The sequence below is a fragment of the Physella acuta genome, unplaced genomic scaffold (genome assembly GCF_028476545.2).
Source record: "Physella acuta isolate Inbredline_101_S28 unplaced genomic scaffold, ASM2847654v3 ptg002136l, whole genome shotgun sequence".
Classification (NCBI taxonomy): Eukaryota; Metazoa; Mollusca; class Gastropoda; family Physidae; genus Physella; species Physella acuta.
Window position 1 is genome coordinate 98,631 of NW_026733637.1, and position 18,964 is coordinate 117,594.

An 18,964-nucleotide genomic window follows, 5' to 3' on the forward strand; every position below is an offset into this window, starting at 1 on the left:
ATTTTTTTTATTTTTAGTACAGAAATACTTCACTAAAATAGATCTTAATACAGTTTCTTGAATGCAATCTTTAACCTCAAATAAAACTTTTAAAATAATAGACACAAATACCAAATTCTACCTATATTTTTATTTTTTTTAAATTACACCTTAGATTAAATGAAATTATACTGGACAAACAATGAATTTTATAACAAAATTTGTATAAGTAATACTGAGTATCTGGTTAATATAAATATAGCATACTATTAGGAAAAAATATAATGCCCACAGAACAAAAAGGTAAAATGCCATTTCAAGTACATGATTAGAAGAAAACTTTTCTCACACCCTAATAGTTAACAAATTCAGAACTATTGAGCCATTGTTAATTTTTTTAACATAAAAGTTACAATGTTTCCCACAACCATATCTGAGGAATAAAATAAAACAAATTATTACATTCAAAATGAACAATATTCTTAGGCTGAGTTTGCTTTGATTATAAAAAATAAAAGCTTTGTGTCTGATTAAGAATGAAGTTAAAAGTTCTGCTTGTACAGTGATTGTAACATTAGAACATTTGAGATTAAATTTTATACTTAAAAAGTGATAGCCACAAAATACTGTGTTTCATCAGTCACCAGTTATAGAACACTATATTATGAAAACTTTACAACAAGAAATCTGTAATGAAACAACTGTTGCCATAAGTTTTTTTTTAAAGAAAATGTTCTTAAAAAAACTTTAAAGCATATATTATATATAGAACAGTAAGCCTTCTCTGGAATAAATAAGGCAGATTTCTTATACAGATCATCTAGCAAACGTATCTATGTACGGCAAGAAACAGGATGTAACCATAAAGAGCTTGCTTGTCTTTTTAATTACACACATAATTAGTATTAATACTGAAAATAAGATTACAACAAAATGCAGTTCAACTGTAGAGCACCAAAAATGCCACAAAATGGAATTAAAATTTATTTTATGAGGGAAACCCAATTTACAACAAATTCAGTTTTTAACTTAAAAAGTTAAGTACCCTTTCAAACTAAGATCCATCAGCAAGTGAAGTATTGTTCAATTATTGCATAATGACTTAAGTTAGTAATTACTATCTTGACCATAAGAGGTTTTTTTAAATAGTATAGTTTTACATATTGCCTTTAAAAAATGTACAAATGGTATGCAAAAAATGCTATACAAATTATATTTGTATTATTAACATATTTACTAATTCACAAAGTTGACAAAAACAATATCAAGGCCACTGTGCAAAGTATACCCATAGTAATCAAACAAGATTTTTAACAACCTCAGAATGTAATGACAAGTACAATTTGGAATTGTGAACTTCCAGAAAAAAAAATATTTTAAAAATCATTCAATAATTTCACAATAATTTGTAAAAATTTTAAAAATACATTTTGCACTAATAATATCAAAGCAGAAATCAGTTCATAGTGTAAATCCATTTCTTCCACACCTGTGAGACAATATTCCCTTCTTCAATGATTGGAAATATAGGTATATATAGCGCACAAAAAACAACCCAATCTAAGGTTAAAAATATCCCTATAGAGAAAAAAGTACATGCATTTTCCTTTAAATGTATAAACAGGCCCTTTAGAATGTGCAAGCACATTTTAAACCAATTAATTTTCTTTTTTGTCTAAACATCTGAAATGATAAATTAAACAACTTAGCTTCAAATGTAATTTAGAAAAAAGGAGTTTTATGTGACCATTTTTGCATATTACTCGTAAGCTAAACTTTACAAAACTGACCCTAGTATAACTAATTAAAATTGCCATGTATGACAAGGTAGGCAGATATTTGCATATTACTTTCACACTCAAATTGCATAGAACAAAATCTGGTAGTTAGCCCAAAAATATTATTTCATTAATAAATGTATTGAAAACAACACTTTACGGCAGATGTTGGCCAAAAGTATGTATGACAGACCAAAACGCTTCATGAGTTTAAAGCAGCCATTGTTTGGAGGTATTGTTTTCTTGCAAGATGTCCTTCAGCTCCTGGTCGATTAAGTGGGGTCCATACTGGCTCACCCACAAAAATTCTTTTCACCTTTATGTAATTCTGTAATGATAATATACAAGACATTTTTCAAAAACATGCTAATAATAATAATATTGTTAAAAACAAAGTTAATGTCATAGAAATAAAATTTAAAATAACTGACCGATGTATCCAAAGTGAATCTGTGATATATCCCGGCAGGAACTATAATAAGGTCATCTTTCACAACCTCCACTCTAATCCATTTGTCATCAATGTCGCGCACATCAAAATAGCCACTGCCTTTAACCACAAATCTTATCTCCTCATCAGAATGGATGTGCTCGGTAAAGAAAGCTAAAAGCTAAAATATAACAATTATATTATTCCTAAATAACATTGAAAAAGTCACTAAAAACGAATAAGTGAGTATTTTTTAATTAACAGTCTGTAGTTTTACCAAACCGACTGTGTCACAGTGTCTAATTAAAAATAAGTTTCTCCTATAAAAACCTCCTGTCATGAATATTTCTTAGCATTATAAACAGTGTTTCTTCCAGACTTTTTTCTCTGCGGGGGGGGGGGGGGGGGGGGACACACGGATGGACGACACTTAAAATTATCTGCGGGGGTGGGGGACACGACACTTAAAAGTATTTATTTTCTATATAAATTCCATTTTGTTTGGGGGGTCGGTAGACTTTCTTCAAGGCGGGTGGGGGGGGGGGGGGGGGGGGGGGCGCTGCCTGGAAGAAACTCTGGTTATAAATAAATGTATGGGGGGGTGGGGTACAGGATCAGAATCAATTTCACCTGAAGACAGGCTCTACATTTTCAATAGAGAATTGTTGAGCATTGACGGCAAGGATATGCTGGACAGGAGAGAATTATAACAAGCACAAGTTTAGTAGGGTGAGGGCAGTTCTAACCACGCATGATAAATACATTTGGCTACACTACTTGAGTGCTATTAAAAACAACATGTAAAAATTCTGTGTAAATTAGGGAGCTTAGAATTGAAAACATTAGAGCCATTTACTTTACAACTACCCAAAAATGCTTAAACTAACAATGCTTTTTGTAAAAAAAAAAGAAAGAAAAAGCTATATTTATAAATAAAAAAGGCAATGACACAGTTCATCCCAAGTCACTGTCCTAAAGATTTTTTTAATTTTGAGTATATGAAGGGCTTTCATACAAAGAAGAGTTGTTTTTTTAAAGCTTGCTATATAGCTGGTTAGGATCCATGCTGTTCAAAACTGCTGATCTGTTCTGCATTGTCAATAGTCATCCAAATTTCTAAATTAGCTAGGTAATTACCATTCTGACAGTTGTTGACAGATGTCTTCCAAATGTACAACAGATGTTTAGTGTGCACAGAACTAAAGAAACTTTCTACTTAAATATTTCTGTCAGGGCCTTGTTACTCACCCTGTTATCATAGTCAGGCAAGGTCTCCTTAGAGATCTCACAGACATCTTCATAGGAGTATCCACGATTTTTTTTCAGGTTGGCATAACCTTCATCTGTTTCCCACGAGTCCGCATTAAACTAAAACAAAACAAAGTTACAACATCCAAGTCAACAATTTACATTTAATACTATCAATGGAACAGTCTATTATATAAATCATTTAAGTTCATACTAAGTGTGCTATGAATGGCCATTAGATTCATCTTTGTGAAGAAAAGTATCAGTCACTACAACATTCAGTAGTTACAACTTTTATGGCAGCCTACTAACGAATATGATAGGGGTCTATGTGTTTTTAAAAGGTCGAGAATAGACTTAAAATGTGATATTCTGTGAAAAAATAATTGGAAGAGTAATAAAGGCAAATCAAAATTACTTTAATTTTGTTTACGACATTGATTAGCTGCCCAATGAATGGGGAATAGCTCTTATGTGCATTAGTGAACATCTGCTAATATTGTTAAAGTGAAGCCCCCAAAAGATGGAATTGGAAAAAATGACCATTGACAAGAACTTGATATGTTACACTTTTACATGAAGTAAACTCTAGCTGTTAACTATCACAGGTGTGATAAATTTAGGACAAACAGTTATACTGCATAGTTAATGTTCTTACCAACATATAAAATTACTGAGAAAATGTACAGAGACTAACCGTAAAATATTCAACTCCGGTTTTTTTGTACAGCTCATCCAACTTAAGAAAGACAGGAGGATCAAGCATGTGGGGTTCCCTTTGGTCTGTATCAGAGCTGTCCATGTACCATGCCCTCACCATTGTGAATCTAAAAAACATGTAATACTACTGAAGTTGGTACTTAACTACAATACATTATCTATTATTAAATTATAATTGTGCATAAAGATTTGTTAACAAACACATATCTGTTTTCGGTTTACAAATTAAAATAATAAAAAATTTAAATTAAACATTTAATAGCTTTTGGGTTTTTTTATGCTTTTTATATTTCTGAATAGGTAAATCAAATATTTAAAAACACAAAAAATAATAAATTAGTCATTCTTTGACAAATGAAAATGTTATTGTTCTTTGTGAGCAGCACACATGTGTACATTTGATTCACTTGAGTGTACCAATTAAATAAGCTGCATAGTAACACCTTCAGGTGAGACACAAAGAGAAAAAAATGGCAAAGATTATTTTTATTTATTTTGCAATTTTACATGGTATCCACCTGGTAAAATCTAAAGCTGTGCATAAAAAAATTTACTTCTTTACATTTTGCTACTTTTTTTGTTTTTTGCCTCTTGAACACCACCCTGTATTGTCTAAATAATTATTAAATTAAACATTTAGGCCCTAAGGCTTACAAATTATTCTTTAAATTTAATGGTCTGACAAAGAGCTAAAAACAACAAAAAAGAAAAACGTGAACTTGAAAACACAAATATTTAAAAATAATAATTTAAAATTTTTATTTTATTAGGCTAAATTTAAATATTATTATTAACCTAATATTTTTGTAGGTCAATTGTCATGGTCCATGGTCATCATAACTTTTTTCAAATTTTAGTCAGTCATAAAACTCAAGTCATTTCCATAACTAAAATGACAGCTAGTCATTTAAATGTATTAATAATATCACATTTGATAACTCATGGACAGTCATGGGGTAGGCCATTCGGTTCATAACTTCATGCTAGAAGCAAATTACTGAGAACAAGTAGTAGGGGATAAAACTAATAATTTTGAAATAATCATCAATTTTAATAATGGCCAAGGCAGGCTATTCCCAATTAGCTATCTACTCATGCAAAATGTTTATACTATTACAAATCATAACTTACAAAAACAATAAATTGGAATAATAGTATAGGATTCATCGTGACTTGAAAAGGAGGTAGATTTCTATAAGTGCAATATTTTATTTTCTATTTTCATAATGAAAAATATTAGGTTTAAGCCTAGATCTATATTCTATAGTATCTGTAGGTAGGGTAGGCAGTATGAGGCTCTGAGAGGCAAAAAGGGGGATTTTTTATTTCATTAGGCCTGAGGCCTTTTTTAGTGAAGTGTACTCTAGTCTATTTCTCTATTAATTAACTCTATTACTATTACTATTAGTAAGTTATTATTTAAGTAGTTAGTAGTGACAGGATAGGCTAAGTAGTACTGTCACATATTAAATTTTAAATACAAGGTATTACCAAAGGGGTCATCCATTTATGACGTACTCACGCGGGGGGGGGGGGGGGGGGGGGTCCCGAAAAAAAACTGACTTTTGTGGACGCATATGGACTTGTATAAGGAAAAAAGTGGATTTCCGTGGACGGGGGGGGGGGGTCCAAAATCCAAAAAAAAATTGTGGACGTCATAAACAGATGACCCCTAACCAGCCTGTAGGGTTGCCAGGTGTTCAGTTTTGAACTGGACAGTCCAGTATTTGAGCAGACTGTCCAGGATAAAATAAATATAAATACTGGACAAGTATATGAATAATACTCTGTTACCCCCCTTCTTCTGCTTTGCGGCATACCTGAGAAGGGAAGGATGGAAAGGTGTTCAGTATTTTCGGAAAAGGTATCTGGCAACCCTACCAGCCTGGTCAGGCCTAGTACTAGCAATCTAGCAGAAGATGCGACAGCGTGTAGGGCTGTAGGGTGTGTAGTAGATTGAGAATGAGATTATTGATGATTATTCTGTGAGATTCTCGAATATGGATTTTTAACCGATTTTATTCAAGATCTCTGTCTAAATTCTAAATCTAGCTAAGCTAGGCCTAAACTCTAACTAAACAAAATGAAAAATTTTAAAAAGCATGCAAGCTTTTCTGCAAATGCGATGGTAGCTACTACATAATACATATTACTAGTTACTAGGAGTAGGATCTAGATTCTAGATCTAGATCTAGATCTACTATTCTAGATCTAGATCTAGACTAGATATAGATCTAGATCTAGTAGTACTACTACAAGTCAAGCTATTCCTAAATTCGATTTACCTAAATATTAATAATATAATAAAGTTCCAGATTCTTATAGATCTAGTAATCTAGTAGAACAAGTACTTAGTAAATAAATATGGTCCCAAAAAATGTTTGTACTTTGCCTTATCAAAACAAAGATTTAACAGTTCAAACAGTATAAAATTTTAAAAGTAAAGTAAGTGTAAGTGACGCCGATCGCCGAAAAGGTTCAAATGCTTACTTTGGTTCACAAGTAGAGCCTATATTTATTATGCCAAGTGTAATTAATTCATAGTCATATAGGCCTATAATCTAGATTCTAAACAAACTGTAGTCAAATAAATTAATAATGTAGGTGTACTCAGGGAAGAAGTGGAGCGAGTAGTTTTCACTTTCCGCAGTCACACATCGTCACAAAAACCCAGACCACCACCCCTTCACTCCTAAAATGATGTTATACCTTACCCTACAACCCACATCGATTCCCTTCAAAATAATCTACTTATCAGCTCGGTTAACACTTTGTCATGTCATGTTTGCCTGTCGTCCCTACTGGGACATAGGCCGCTGACAAGAGCTTTCCAGACGTCTCTGTCCGATTGTAGGAAAACAAGTAATTAAAAAAAGTCTAATGACAATTTTAACGCAATTTCCTTATGTTATCTAAAAATAGCTCTGTCGTAGCGTAAATCAAGAGCAGGGTTAGTAAAACCATTGGTTAGTTATTAAAACGTTTTTTATTAAAAAAAATTCAGTATTTTACATGTTTTATTTACAATAGAGTAACATGACTAAAAACCATTGCGCGCCTAGCTACCGAACGTGATGTCGCAGCCACTGAACGTGATGGCAGAGGCGTAGCTAGGGGGGGGCGGGGGGGGGGGGGGGCGGCCGCCCCGGGCGCCGACCCTATGGGGGTGCCAAAAGGGGTGGGAAAAATTTTTTAAAGCTGATTTTATGCTGCAGTTTTGAATTATAAACTGTCTAAGTTAAGAAATATAATGGCTACACGCATTTACATACTGATTTAACTGTTTTCTATCTTGATTTCTTAATGTAAAACATATACTCTTAAGAAACAGTGACCGGCAAAACCGCTTTGAAGCTTTTCCTAGATGGGGGGGGGGCGCTTTTTCGAGACTTAAAACGGAAGAATTTACACTAGATTGTTGAGTCGATAAACGTTACCACTATTAAAAGAAACCAATTGTATTAAAACGTATTGTACGATTGTTGAACTGTAAAATACGTTAGTGACTTTTATCAAGATGGTGCAGGGGGGCGCTTTTAGGCTAAATAAAATAGCAAAATTACACAGGATTCTGAGTAAACAACCTTTAGCTCTCAGAAAGAAACGAATTGTACTGTGCATTGTATAATTGTGTAACATTTTTAAAAAAAAAGTTAGTTACGTTAAAAACCGCTCTACAAACTTTGTCCAAGATGGTTGTGATGAGTGTGTGTGGGGGTGGGGGGGGGGCGCTTTTTTCGCTAACAAAAATCGCAAGTATTTGTACTGGATTGGTGAGTAGATAACTCTCTTAACACTTAGTAAAGAAACCAAGTGTATTAACGCGTAATGTAAAATTTCAATAGCCAGTTTTGTTAAAAAAAAAGACGCGACTAGTTCTTTGTAAGATTCTTACGATTCTCTCAACTTCAACGTGAGAGATCAGATACTTTTGATCAGTGTTTCTTCCAGACTTTTTTCTCCGGGGGGGCACTTGAAATCTTCGGGGGGAGGCGGTAAACTTTCTTCGGGGGGGGGGGGGCGGACACTGTTAAAAGTATATATTTTCTATATATAAATTATATAAATTTCATTTCGTTCGGGGGGGGGGCGTAAAAATTTTTCCGGGGGGCTTCGCCCCCCCCCCCCCCCCCCCCCCCCCCCGAAAAGATGCCTGGAAGAAACTGTGTGCGAGAAGGCAGGGCAAATCTGCGAAATCCAAGACTACGAGCTGTTAACATCCGTTGGATTCCAGTTTGTTTTCTCTAGCTTGTTTTGTCATACCATCAACCAATCAACGAAATACCCATGTCGTATTCCAATGTGAACAATAAATATTTCTGATAACTTCTTCTTGTATGTCACTTGTGTGTCCTTACTCTAACAAACTTCGAATCCAATATGTACCATATCACAACAGAGATCGTTCAAAACTAGAACATAAAAGGCTGGTCTAAACATATTAGCGTTAGCTACAAACTACCCTCTAACACAGATCAGGCTTATTTTTTTTTACTGACATTACTAATCTTTCGCAAAAAAAGTTAAACGCATCTTAATGGGAATTAAATTGTCGTAAAGTTTTAAGGAATGAAAATCATACAATGTAATTATTAAACCTTGTCCGGACTGTAGCATACACGCTTACACACACGCTTACACACACAAATACACTCTTACCCACACACAAGCTTATATATAAACACACTATCACACACACATAATTATACACACACACACACACACACACATATATATATATATATATATATATATATATATATATATATATATATATAAGCGGGGGGGGGGCGCCAAATTGAAAGTTCGCCCCGGGCGCCGGGAAGGGTCGCTACGCCTCTGCGTGATGGCGCAGCTATTGAACGTGATGACGCGTGTGGTGTGGTTGGAAAAACATGCCTACTAATTCGGTCCAAATTTTAATTAATTCAAAAAAAATTTGTGACCGAACGAAAGGATATTTTTGAAAACTTTCTTCGGCAATATTGTTCTAAATTATGGCAGGAATCGATTGGTACATGTTTCAAGTCGCTAAGTGGTCTGGTTGCCGAGATATGGGCCAAAAACTGAATTTTTTCGAGGTTTTTTGGCTTTTTCGGGAAATACATGAAAGAAACCCGAATATTTTATGGCCTATGTTCATCCTCGTAACTTGCTTAACATAATTGCTTTTGTAACTAGTCATCGATATTGCTTCGTTGAGGAGGAGATACGACTTAAAGCCCGGACACACATTCATACATCCATACATTCATCCATCCATACATTCCCAGAAATGACGAGTTAATAAACGCAATTCTCCAGAATGGAAATTGCGCTAAAAACACAGGAAATAAACCGGGAGTGATCTCCCCTAAACTTTCTCGAATATTTTTATATAAAATAACAGGGGATGGGAACTCGGGCTATAGACATGATTTTTAATCCATTTTAAATACTTAAAGTTTTAAAAATAGAATAAAATCTCGTAGACAAATTAATTGCACACCAAGTGAACGCGAAATAAAAAAGCGCATAATAGTGCGCAATATTATTAGTACTTTTAAAATTTACATTAGTTTTTTGAGAAATCGGAAGTAGCGTAAATTACTACTTCCGGTCAACGGAAATTACTCAAAATTTAACAGAAGGTAGAGAATTAGATCTTTTACTTACATGTGAAATTTCATTTATCTATCTGAAATAGTACTCAAGTTATAGGCTTTTGAAAAATTCAAAGTAGAAAAAGTACCACTTCCGGTTGTCGGAAATCGCTCAAAAGTTGATACGGATCTACGATTTTGATATAATACTTATATATGAAATTTCATCAACCTAGCTGTAACGGTACTCAAGTTATCGTGTTTACACACGGACACACACACAGACACACAGACACACGGACAAGATTGCAAAATTATGTTTTTCCGTATCAGTGAGGTGTAAAACGTCGAGATTTGTAAAAATCTCGATTTTTTTTTTTTTTTTTGCACGATTACAATACTTTCTCTATACTACGTATATACGAGAAAGTAAAAAAAAACACAGAAAAAAAGTCACAGGAAAAAAAGTCACAGGAAAAAAAGTCACAGGAAAAAAGTCACAAATATATATTTGCATGGGATTTGTTAATACTTGTATGTATTAAATATTCAGAGAGTGCAAATTAACTTAAGATTAATTAAATGTAATGTAATGTGTGTAGGTTGTATACGTATAGTAATTTTTTAATTTATCTAAAAATATTTAGTATGAATTATGTAGATTGTAATTATGTTAAACATAATATTTATAGCATTTAATAGAATGTCCACGGTTTTCATCGTGTTTTTTTTTTAAATAAAATTACCGTGAAATGGTAAGGTCATCTGAATTACTGCCCTCAACTCATCGCAACAATAGTTATGCTTAGTTCAACCACCTTTACTGCCCACATTTATCACGCTCATTACATAAGAAAATTTAGGATCAAAACAGAGAGCCGACAAGGTTCAAAGGCTGTCATTGACACAAAACGTCAACAACACCAAATGTGTTCGGACAATGCCGACTGAGGAGAGGCCGACCATAGAATAGCCTACGGCAAAATCTATGCTAAACACAATGATGTGCCTAAATTTCTTTTATAGTTAACTTTTCTACCGCGTATGTAACTAAATACGTAACAAAAGTTAAGATTGTTGTGTAAATTATCTTAGAGTATTTTTACTTACAATTTTTATAAACCATAATACTTTTAACGTCTATAAATAATTTATGCTATCAAAAAATACAACCCACAAAAATAACATACAAAATTTTACAATTCTTAACAAATAAATCAAAAGATTTCTAAAAAGATTTGTGTGACTTTTTTTCTGTGTTTTTTTTTCCTGTGACTTTTTTTCCGTTTACCCTCTGTCCAGGGCTAGTCTGCTAGTCTCTCCAACTGTCCCCAGGTGTATCCAATCTTCTTGGTGTCTTCTTCCAGGTCACGTCTCCAGGTCTTTCTTGGTCTGCCTCTCCTCCTCCTGCCTTGTGGATTCCAGGTGAGGGCCTGTCTTGTTATGCTGGATACAGGCCTCATGAGTGTGTGGCCAATCCATTTCCATTTTTCTCTGGAGGATATCTACTTCAACTGGAAGTTGATTTGTCCGTTGCCATAGAACATCATTTCTGATGGTTTTAGGCCAGCGAATTCGCAGGATCTTTCTGAGGCATGCGTTTAAACATGATTGTATTTTCTTCTAATTTATAGCAGTTATTCTCCATGTCTCGGCTCCATAGAGTAAAACAGGTTTTACTAGTGTGTTGAAGATCCGGATTTTTATTCCAAGGGTTAAATCTCCAGAACCCCAAACATTTTTTAGTTGGTTGAAGACTGCTCTTGCCTTGCCCGTCCTTATTTTTACAAGCTTTTATTTAACTCACTTCCTCGACAGTCTGTCTGTCTGTCTAGACGGAAACGCAGGAGTGAAAATTCGGACAGTTCTACTTGACCGATACGATTCAAAGTTAGCACGTGGGTCAAGACATGAAGACAATGCAATCTGAAACTAAATTTGACTTAATTGGATGCCTAATTAATTTTTTATGAATTAATTAAAATTTGGACCGAATTAGTAGGCATGTCTAGCCAACCACACCACACGCGTCATCACCTTCAATAGCTGCGCCATCACGTAATGGCTGCGTTCAAAAACCATTGCGCGCCTACTGAACGTGATGTTCAGTAGGCGCGCAATGGTTTTTAGTCATGTAACTCTATTGTAAATAAAACATGTTAAGTACTGAAAAAAAAATTCATAAAAAACGTTTTAATAACAAGCTTTTATGTAATGATGCACTAAAAAGTAGAAAATAAATTATAGACTACTATTTAAATAACTATAAAGAAAAGCGTGGGTGTCTTCCTTAACATTAGTAAAGGTATCCAATAGATACTAAAGTGACCCACGCTTTTCTTTAAAGTTATTTAAATAGTAGTCTATAATTTATTTTCTACTTTTTAGTGCATCATTACATAAAAGCTTGTTATTAAAACGTTTTTTATGAATTTTTTTTTATGTCTTCTTCTGTCCCACCCTGCTTATCAACAATACTTCCAAAGTAGGTGAATCTATCCATTTCTTCTAGGGCTTCTTCTTCCAGTGTTATAGGGTTGCTGTTTGATGCACTGACTTTGAGAACTTTACTTTTCCCTCTGTGGATGTTCAGGCCCAGGCATGTAGAAAAATTAGCAACCCTGTTGGTTTGATCCTGCATTTGCTGTTGTGTGTGAGAAAGAAGGGCAAGGTCGTCAGCAAAGTCCAGGTCATCCAGCTGGCTCCACAGTGTCCACTGTATACCGTTTCGCGTTTTCTCTGTTGACATCTTCATAACCCAGTCTATAGTCATAACACTTTAGACCTATTTTAATAATTTGCTCTTAAATTTATAAAAACATATTTTTAAAAACAAAACGTGCAGTACTACTATAATTTTATAAAATGCAAAGGTGTGTTGTCAAACTTTCTGAATCCTCCAACCAGAGGCGTATCCAGGTTTTCGTTGTAGGGGGAGCGAAAAGAGCAAAAAAAGGCGCCGAATTTTTAACACGTTCTATATACGTGTATTATATATATATATATATATATATATATATATATATATATATATATATATATATATATGATTACTAGCTGTATGTCATTACTTCGCTATGATGTAAAATAAATTGAAAGTAGCACTCTGAAGAAATAAGAAAAAAAACACAATGTAGGCCAACAAAACAAAAATTGTATCAATCTAAACTAAATATATATATATATATATATATATATATATATATATATATATATATATATATATATATATATATATATATATATATATATGTACACACACTTCAACCAAAATTAATGAAGGTAACACAATCTGTTTTGTAATTCTTGTAAAAAAAATTCTTACATAATTACATAATTTCTTACATAATAATTCCTGGGAAATTATTTAAGACAAGTGAAATAGGCGAAATTATCACTCTTAATATAAATATGTGTATATCTACACATTTAATTATAAATGTCAAAACAAATATATAATTACTTTAGAATATAATGAAATTGTTTAACACTATTCGTGTTTACAAAATGTTTTTGTCTATAATCAGAATTTAATATATCGTCATCATAAATGCTAAAGAATTACAGCATAATGAAAGTTTTTAAAATCAGAGTTGGTATAAAACCACGCTTTTCGATACAATAGATCAGGGGTTCCCAACCCCGTGCCCGCGGGCGCCATGGCGCCCGCCGAACGATTCGTATGTGCCCGCCTCTCACTATTCGACAGAGACAGAATTTTTTTCATAAACATTATTGAAAGGTTGAAGGGGATGGAAATCGAAAGTCTGGGGGGGGGTGCAAATCTAAAGTTTGAGGTGGGTGCAAATCGAAAGTTTGAGGGGGGGGGGGTGCAAATCGAAAGTTTTGTCCCCGGGTGACGGGAAGGGTCGCTACGCCTCTGGAAGGAGTTTGTCGATTTAAAATAGGTGGTGCCCGCCACCCTACCGATATTTTAGAATGTGCTCTAGAGTAAAAAAAAAGGTTGGGAACCCCTGCAATAGATAAACATTCTGAATAACAGCCTACATTAAACTAGATATCGGTCTTCTAGTTCAGATCATATATTTTAATTAACTACAGCTTCTTTGAGTTCTTTAAAGATCATTTTTTAACATAGTGATAGGTATGGGTTAGATCACTGTATTGATCACACACCTTTTTACTGGTAATTGCAGAAACAATATTCCCAGAGTTTTACGTTTAAAAAGCTAATTTTCTGGCGGCATGGTACTATGGTACATCATTACGCGTTTTTCTACATGTACTAAACAGATCAGTTCGGGGTGGGTTGGGGGGGGGGGGGGGGGGGGGGTTCAACTTCATTCACCACTGTCCGTTCACTTTAGGTCAATTATCCAACCCAGTGTATACCTAGGTGTGACATTAATGTCTCTCTACACAATTGTGGTGGTGAGGTGTGTGGGGGGGGGGGGGGGGGGGGGAGATAACCAACTCAGAGTGAGCATATATTACATAAATATATATTACAGAAATATATTTAAATAAGTAGCAGTGGTATTATGACAATATTTTTTAGCGCAATTTCCATTCTGGAGAATTGCGTTTATTAACTCGTCATTTCTGGGAATGGATGGATGAATGAATGTATGGATGAATGTGTGTCCGGGCTTTAAGTCGTATCTCCTCCTCAACGAAGCAATATCGATGACTAGTTCCAAAAGCAATTATGTTAAGCAAGTTACGAGAATGAGCATAGGCCATAAAAATTCCGGGTTTCTTTCATGTATTTCCCGGAAAAGCCTAAAAAACTCGAAAAAATTCAGTTTTTTGCCCATATCTCGGCAACCAGACCACTTAGCGACTTGAAACATGTACCAATCGATTCCTGCCATAATTTAGAACAATATTGCCGAAGAAAGTTTTCAAAAATATCCTCTCGTTCGGTCACAAATTTTAAAATTACATAAACACCTACAAACCGATCGTTCTTCTAGCTTGAACGCACCCCAGCATTATACGTCAGAGCTATTTTTAGATAACATAAGGAAATTGCGCATAAATGTCACTAGACTTTTTTAATTAACTTGTTTTACAGAGGGGTCCATGTGGGAGGGGGGTTGTAACTGTTTCATATAATTTTTAATAGTAATCACTATCGCCCAAACTGTCATAATACTACTACTTCATCGTGATGACGTTGTTGACCTTGTCAACATTTCCCCACCACTACGCAGTTTGCTCATAAGTAAATTTAAATAGAAGTGCCACATCAGCTGTATTTGTTTCTGTATTGTAATTTTTTTTTTAATCAATCACACGATTCAAACTGTATATATAAAGTAATTATGTGTGAAGTTTTATGTATAACATTTTCTAATTCAATTATTCGTAAGCATATACATTATACAGTTGCCTTTTAAACATTGTAATGCATCATAATGGTTATTTTTAGAATGGCAAACTGATGCAGCTGTTAATACGTGTTGTAAACGTAGACACTACTAGACTAGTACAATAATGCTTAATTGCTGCATGAAAAGAAATCTTGTGATTTACATAGATGTGCCGACCAAAAATATTTTTTTAACAAATATCACTGTTTAAAACTTTGAGTTTAAAAAGTTTCCAAAAAGGCGCCACTTTGCTGAAAATGGCCAGAGGGGGAGCGGCCGCTCTCCCCATGCTCCCCCCCCCCCCCCCTGCGTACGCTACTGCCTCCAACCCTTATAAGTGTCATATAATTCTGAACTCTCTCCCCTCCCTCTATGAGCCTGACGTCGTTGATGGATAACCCCTATTCGTGGAAAAAGTTTGGACTTGTGACAGAGTCTGACGAGCTGTTTCTACAGGCATCTCTATGGTGAGTAGCTAGCTCCACCCCCCCCCCCCCCTCCTGACAATTTTTTAAAAGCTAATTTAGGTAGAAAAAAAATAGCCTACTTTAACCGTTGTCCATACCCTCTATTATCCTCTCGACTAGACTTTTTTTGTGATATGAGGAGGGGGGAAATATTTTTTAAAAGAGATAGACGACCCATTGAGCGTAAAATAAACTACAAAGCGTCAAAATATTTTTTTAATTATTATAACTCCAATGCTGAATAGTAAATTCAATACTTAAAATTCAATGCACTGGTAGATATCGATCCACGATGACATTGCGAAATGCGCACTATACTTTCTATACCACGTGTTTGATAGTGAACTAAAAAAAGAGGGAAGCGTTAAAAAAAGTAAAAATAATTGTCCCCCGTATGGTTAACATGTTTGTGGAAAAAACACTGTTTTAAAAAAATAGGGCGTGTAACAAAAGATGTCACTATAAGTTAAATTATTACAACTTTGTTCATCACTGCTAACCCGAAAGTCTCGAGTTCAAATAATACGGGTTCAATCAGTAGAACGTCCCTGAGTCAACCCAGCTCTGATGGGTATCTAACTCACGTTAGGGAAACAAAGGCGGTTGAGCATAGTGCCAACCACATTATCACATTGAATGCATAGGTAATTAAAACAGATGGACTCTACTTCAGCTGCTCCGTGTGTCTTGAGCACGAACGGGAAAAGATTATGATTTTTTTTTTTTACTGAATTTTATTATTATTCACATTTCTAGAATATAGCCTGCCAACTCTAGGCTATTTTAATGATAACAAAGATATAGTTTCTGTTTTGGTCATGTAGGCCTAAATGCTATCTATATACTACTAAAAGTCAAGTTTGTTTACATGTTTGAATATTTATTTTTTTGTTTTTTTGTTTGTTTGTTTGTTTTGCCTGATCAAGTATCCTGATATGTTCTCCTCTATCTGGAGAGCTGTAAAATAGTATGTAGGTAGAGAATAATTTTTTAATGCAGACAGACTGTTAATCACAAATTTATTTAAAGACGTTAATTAATTTATTGATTTATTCATTGTTAAATTAACCGTAGTTTTTAAAAAATGTTAATACTTTGAATAAACTTTGTGGGGATAGTGACGTCCCTTGATAGTGACGTCAGAGTTTTTGTTGACTCTTTAGTACAATAAAATGGCGGCGTCTATCGAAGAAAATTGTGTTCCCATTCCAAAGTTTAACGCGTTCTAAATCTAATTTTCTGTCGGTCATAACTTTAACAATACGTCCGTTTGCTGTATTTATTACGTTCCAACACTTATATCAATTTTCAACTGTCTTTTTTCATTTAGTTTTACAATAAATTTCTCTAGATCTAAAGATCAGCTGTCGAAGGAAATTTATGAATCTAGCCTAGATCTAGATCACTAAACTCAATGTAAATTCTAAATCTAGACTTAATGTAAATTCTACATCTAGAATCTATTTCAGGCCTTAATACATCTAGAATCTATTTCAGGCCTAAATTATTTTATATAAATCTTTGTTTGGCTAATTTAAGATAAAATTTAATTTGAAAGTTACTACTTCTAGACTAGACGCTCGAAATCAAGTTGCATCAAAGTATAGTATAAAAATTCATTTGTGACGTCACGAGTAAATAGCTAAGTTTGTAGCGTAGTTCGCTCTCATGCGAGTGGTACAGGTTCTAGACCAATATGTCAATGATATTTTTTTTTTCAATTTTTTTTTTTAGATGTTAATGATAAAGTTGCCTATCTGAACTTGGCAGGATACAGGGCAGGTGAAGTAGAGTTCATCTGTTTCTTTGTCCTAACCATATGAAAGGATAGTGTGGTCAGAGACATGCTCGGCTGGAATCGTTTTTTAAACGATAAAAACATGTTGTCTGAGACTTGGCGGGACACTGGGCAGGTGAAGTAGAGTTGAGTAGGTCACATGTGACGTCAGTATATGAAGGGATAGTCCGAAATCGGTGTTTTCGGTGTTTTTAAAAGATAAGAAACATATTTTTGAATGTGGGCTCTGTTTTTGTGACGATAAGTGACACTGCAGTAGCGTAGCGAGGAGGTGGGGGGGGGGGGGGGGGGGGGGGGTGGGGGCGGGGGGGGGGGGGGGGGGGGGGGGGGAGGCGGGGGGGGGGGGGGGGAAGGGGAGGCGGGGGGGGGAGGGGAGGGGCGGGGGGACGTATGTTGGGGCGCCAAAATGGTTTGGAAAAATAAATTGAAAGGTTGAGGGGGGTTCAAATCGAAAGTTTGAGTGGGGGGGGGGGGGGGAGGGGATGCACATCAAAAGTTTGAGGGGGGGGGGTTGAAAATCGAAATCTTGGGGGGGGGGGGGTTAAAATCGAAAAGTTTGTCCCCGGGCGCCGGGAAGGCTCGCTATGCCTCTGAGTGACAGACGTGATGTTTTTTGATGGATGACCCCCGAAACCCACAGTTATCCAAGGGATGACGGGTATTCTAGTAGTTACTATAGTTTAATGAGATACACATATTAGTAATAATAATAATATTAGTTTTGCCCTAACGTGTATATCTTGACGGGTGCTCGGTTTGAATTAAGTTCTTAAACTTTAAGATCTACGCCTACCTGCACTGGTAAACATAATAAGAGTAAGACAAAATTATTATTAAAGACGCAACTTAACGCAAATAGGCCTAATAATATTTTTACTAGATCAGCATCCTACAATTTTTACCTTTCAGTGTTTTGACTTCTGAAAATGCAAACTGTTAGGTGACTGGTTTAATATTTCAGCTAGAAAAAAATGTCACCCTTTCTAATCAGCTTAATAAGTCCATCTGTCTAAACATCATTTTACTGATGCCCATTTTAACAGTAGATTGATTAGCAAGTCAAGAGGGGAAAAAATGTAGGCCTATTGTAATATCTGCGTTGAAATATTGTCTCTTCAATGAACTCCACCCCATCTTCTCTTCCTCGCATCATGTGGTAAAAAATAAACGATACGCTAATTGATTTACTCATTGTAGACTTTTATAGGCATTTGCAGAGTATGCTCATGGACTGAATAGCTCAAACTATTACTCTGACCTCAAAACATAGGCCTACATTAATGCTAGGGTTGTATTTATGCATATGAAATAGGCCCTATATTTATCGGGTTGTAGAGGGATGTTTATTTTTAGACTTTTAACTCGTCTCAACGGCCAATGGGGGGGGGGGGAGACGACCGTTAACCATCACCAGAATTTCTTCCAGGTATTAAATTTATATATTTATAATATAAATTATATAGAAAATATATACTTATACCAGTGTCGTCGTCTTCCCCCCCCCCCCCCCCCCCCCCCCCCGGGAGAAAAAGTCTGGAAGAAACACGGACCATCACAAAATAAAAGTTTCAAATGGAGATGACGTAGTTGGTTTGTTTAAGCACCCTACGCGTTCCTTGTGTTAAC

The 18,964-nt window shown here is 35.0% G+C and overlaps 1 protein-coding gene across 3 annotated transcripts; it reads right to left on the bottom strand.

Moving 5' to 3' along the window:
* Positions 1-53: 53 nt before the first annotated feature.
* LOC131932316 (acireductone dioxygenase-like) lies at positions 54-18,308 on the bottom strand. Of its 3 annotated transcripts, none has more exons than XM_059289202.1 (5): positions 18,241-18,308; positions 4,133-4,262; positions 3,436-3,555; positions 2,189-2,368; positions 54-2,085 (listed from the first exon to the last, which is right to left on the bottom strand). In XM_059289202.1, the coding sequence occupies exons 2-5, from the start codon at positions 4,253-4,255 to the stop codon at positions 1,960-1,962; spliced, it is 549 nt and encodes a 182-aa protein (XP_059145185.1). In that variant the 5' UTR covers positions 4,256-4,262; positions 18,241-18,308; the 3' UTR covers positions 54-1,959. The 3 variants fall into 3 exon arrangements, with proteins under 3 accessions (XP_059145185.1, XP_059145183.1, XP_059145184.1); XM_059289200.1 differs by lacking the exon at positions 18,241-18,308 and adding an exon at positions 6,441-6,519; XM_059289201.1 differs by lacking the exon at positions 18,241-18,308 and adding an exon at positions 5,976-6,045.
* Between the last annotated feature and the right edge of the window lie 656 nt (positions 18,309-18,964).

Coding starts and splice junctions, on each gene's coding strand:
- LOC131932316 (XM_059289202.1), bottom strand. CDS start 4,255: ATGGTGAGGGCATGGTACATGGACAGCTCTGATACAGACCAAAGGGAA. Junction 2,369..3,435: donor TGCCTGACTATGATAACAGG/GTGAGTAACAAG, acceptor GTTATATTTTAG/CTTTTAGCTTTCTTTACCGA. Junction 2,086..2,188: donor GATTCACTTTGGATACATCG/GTCAGTTATTTT, acceptor TTATCATTACAG/AATTACATAAAGGTGAAAAG.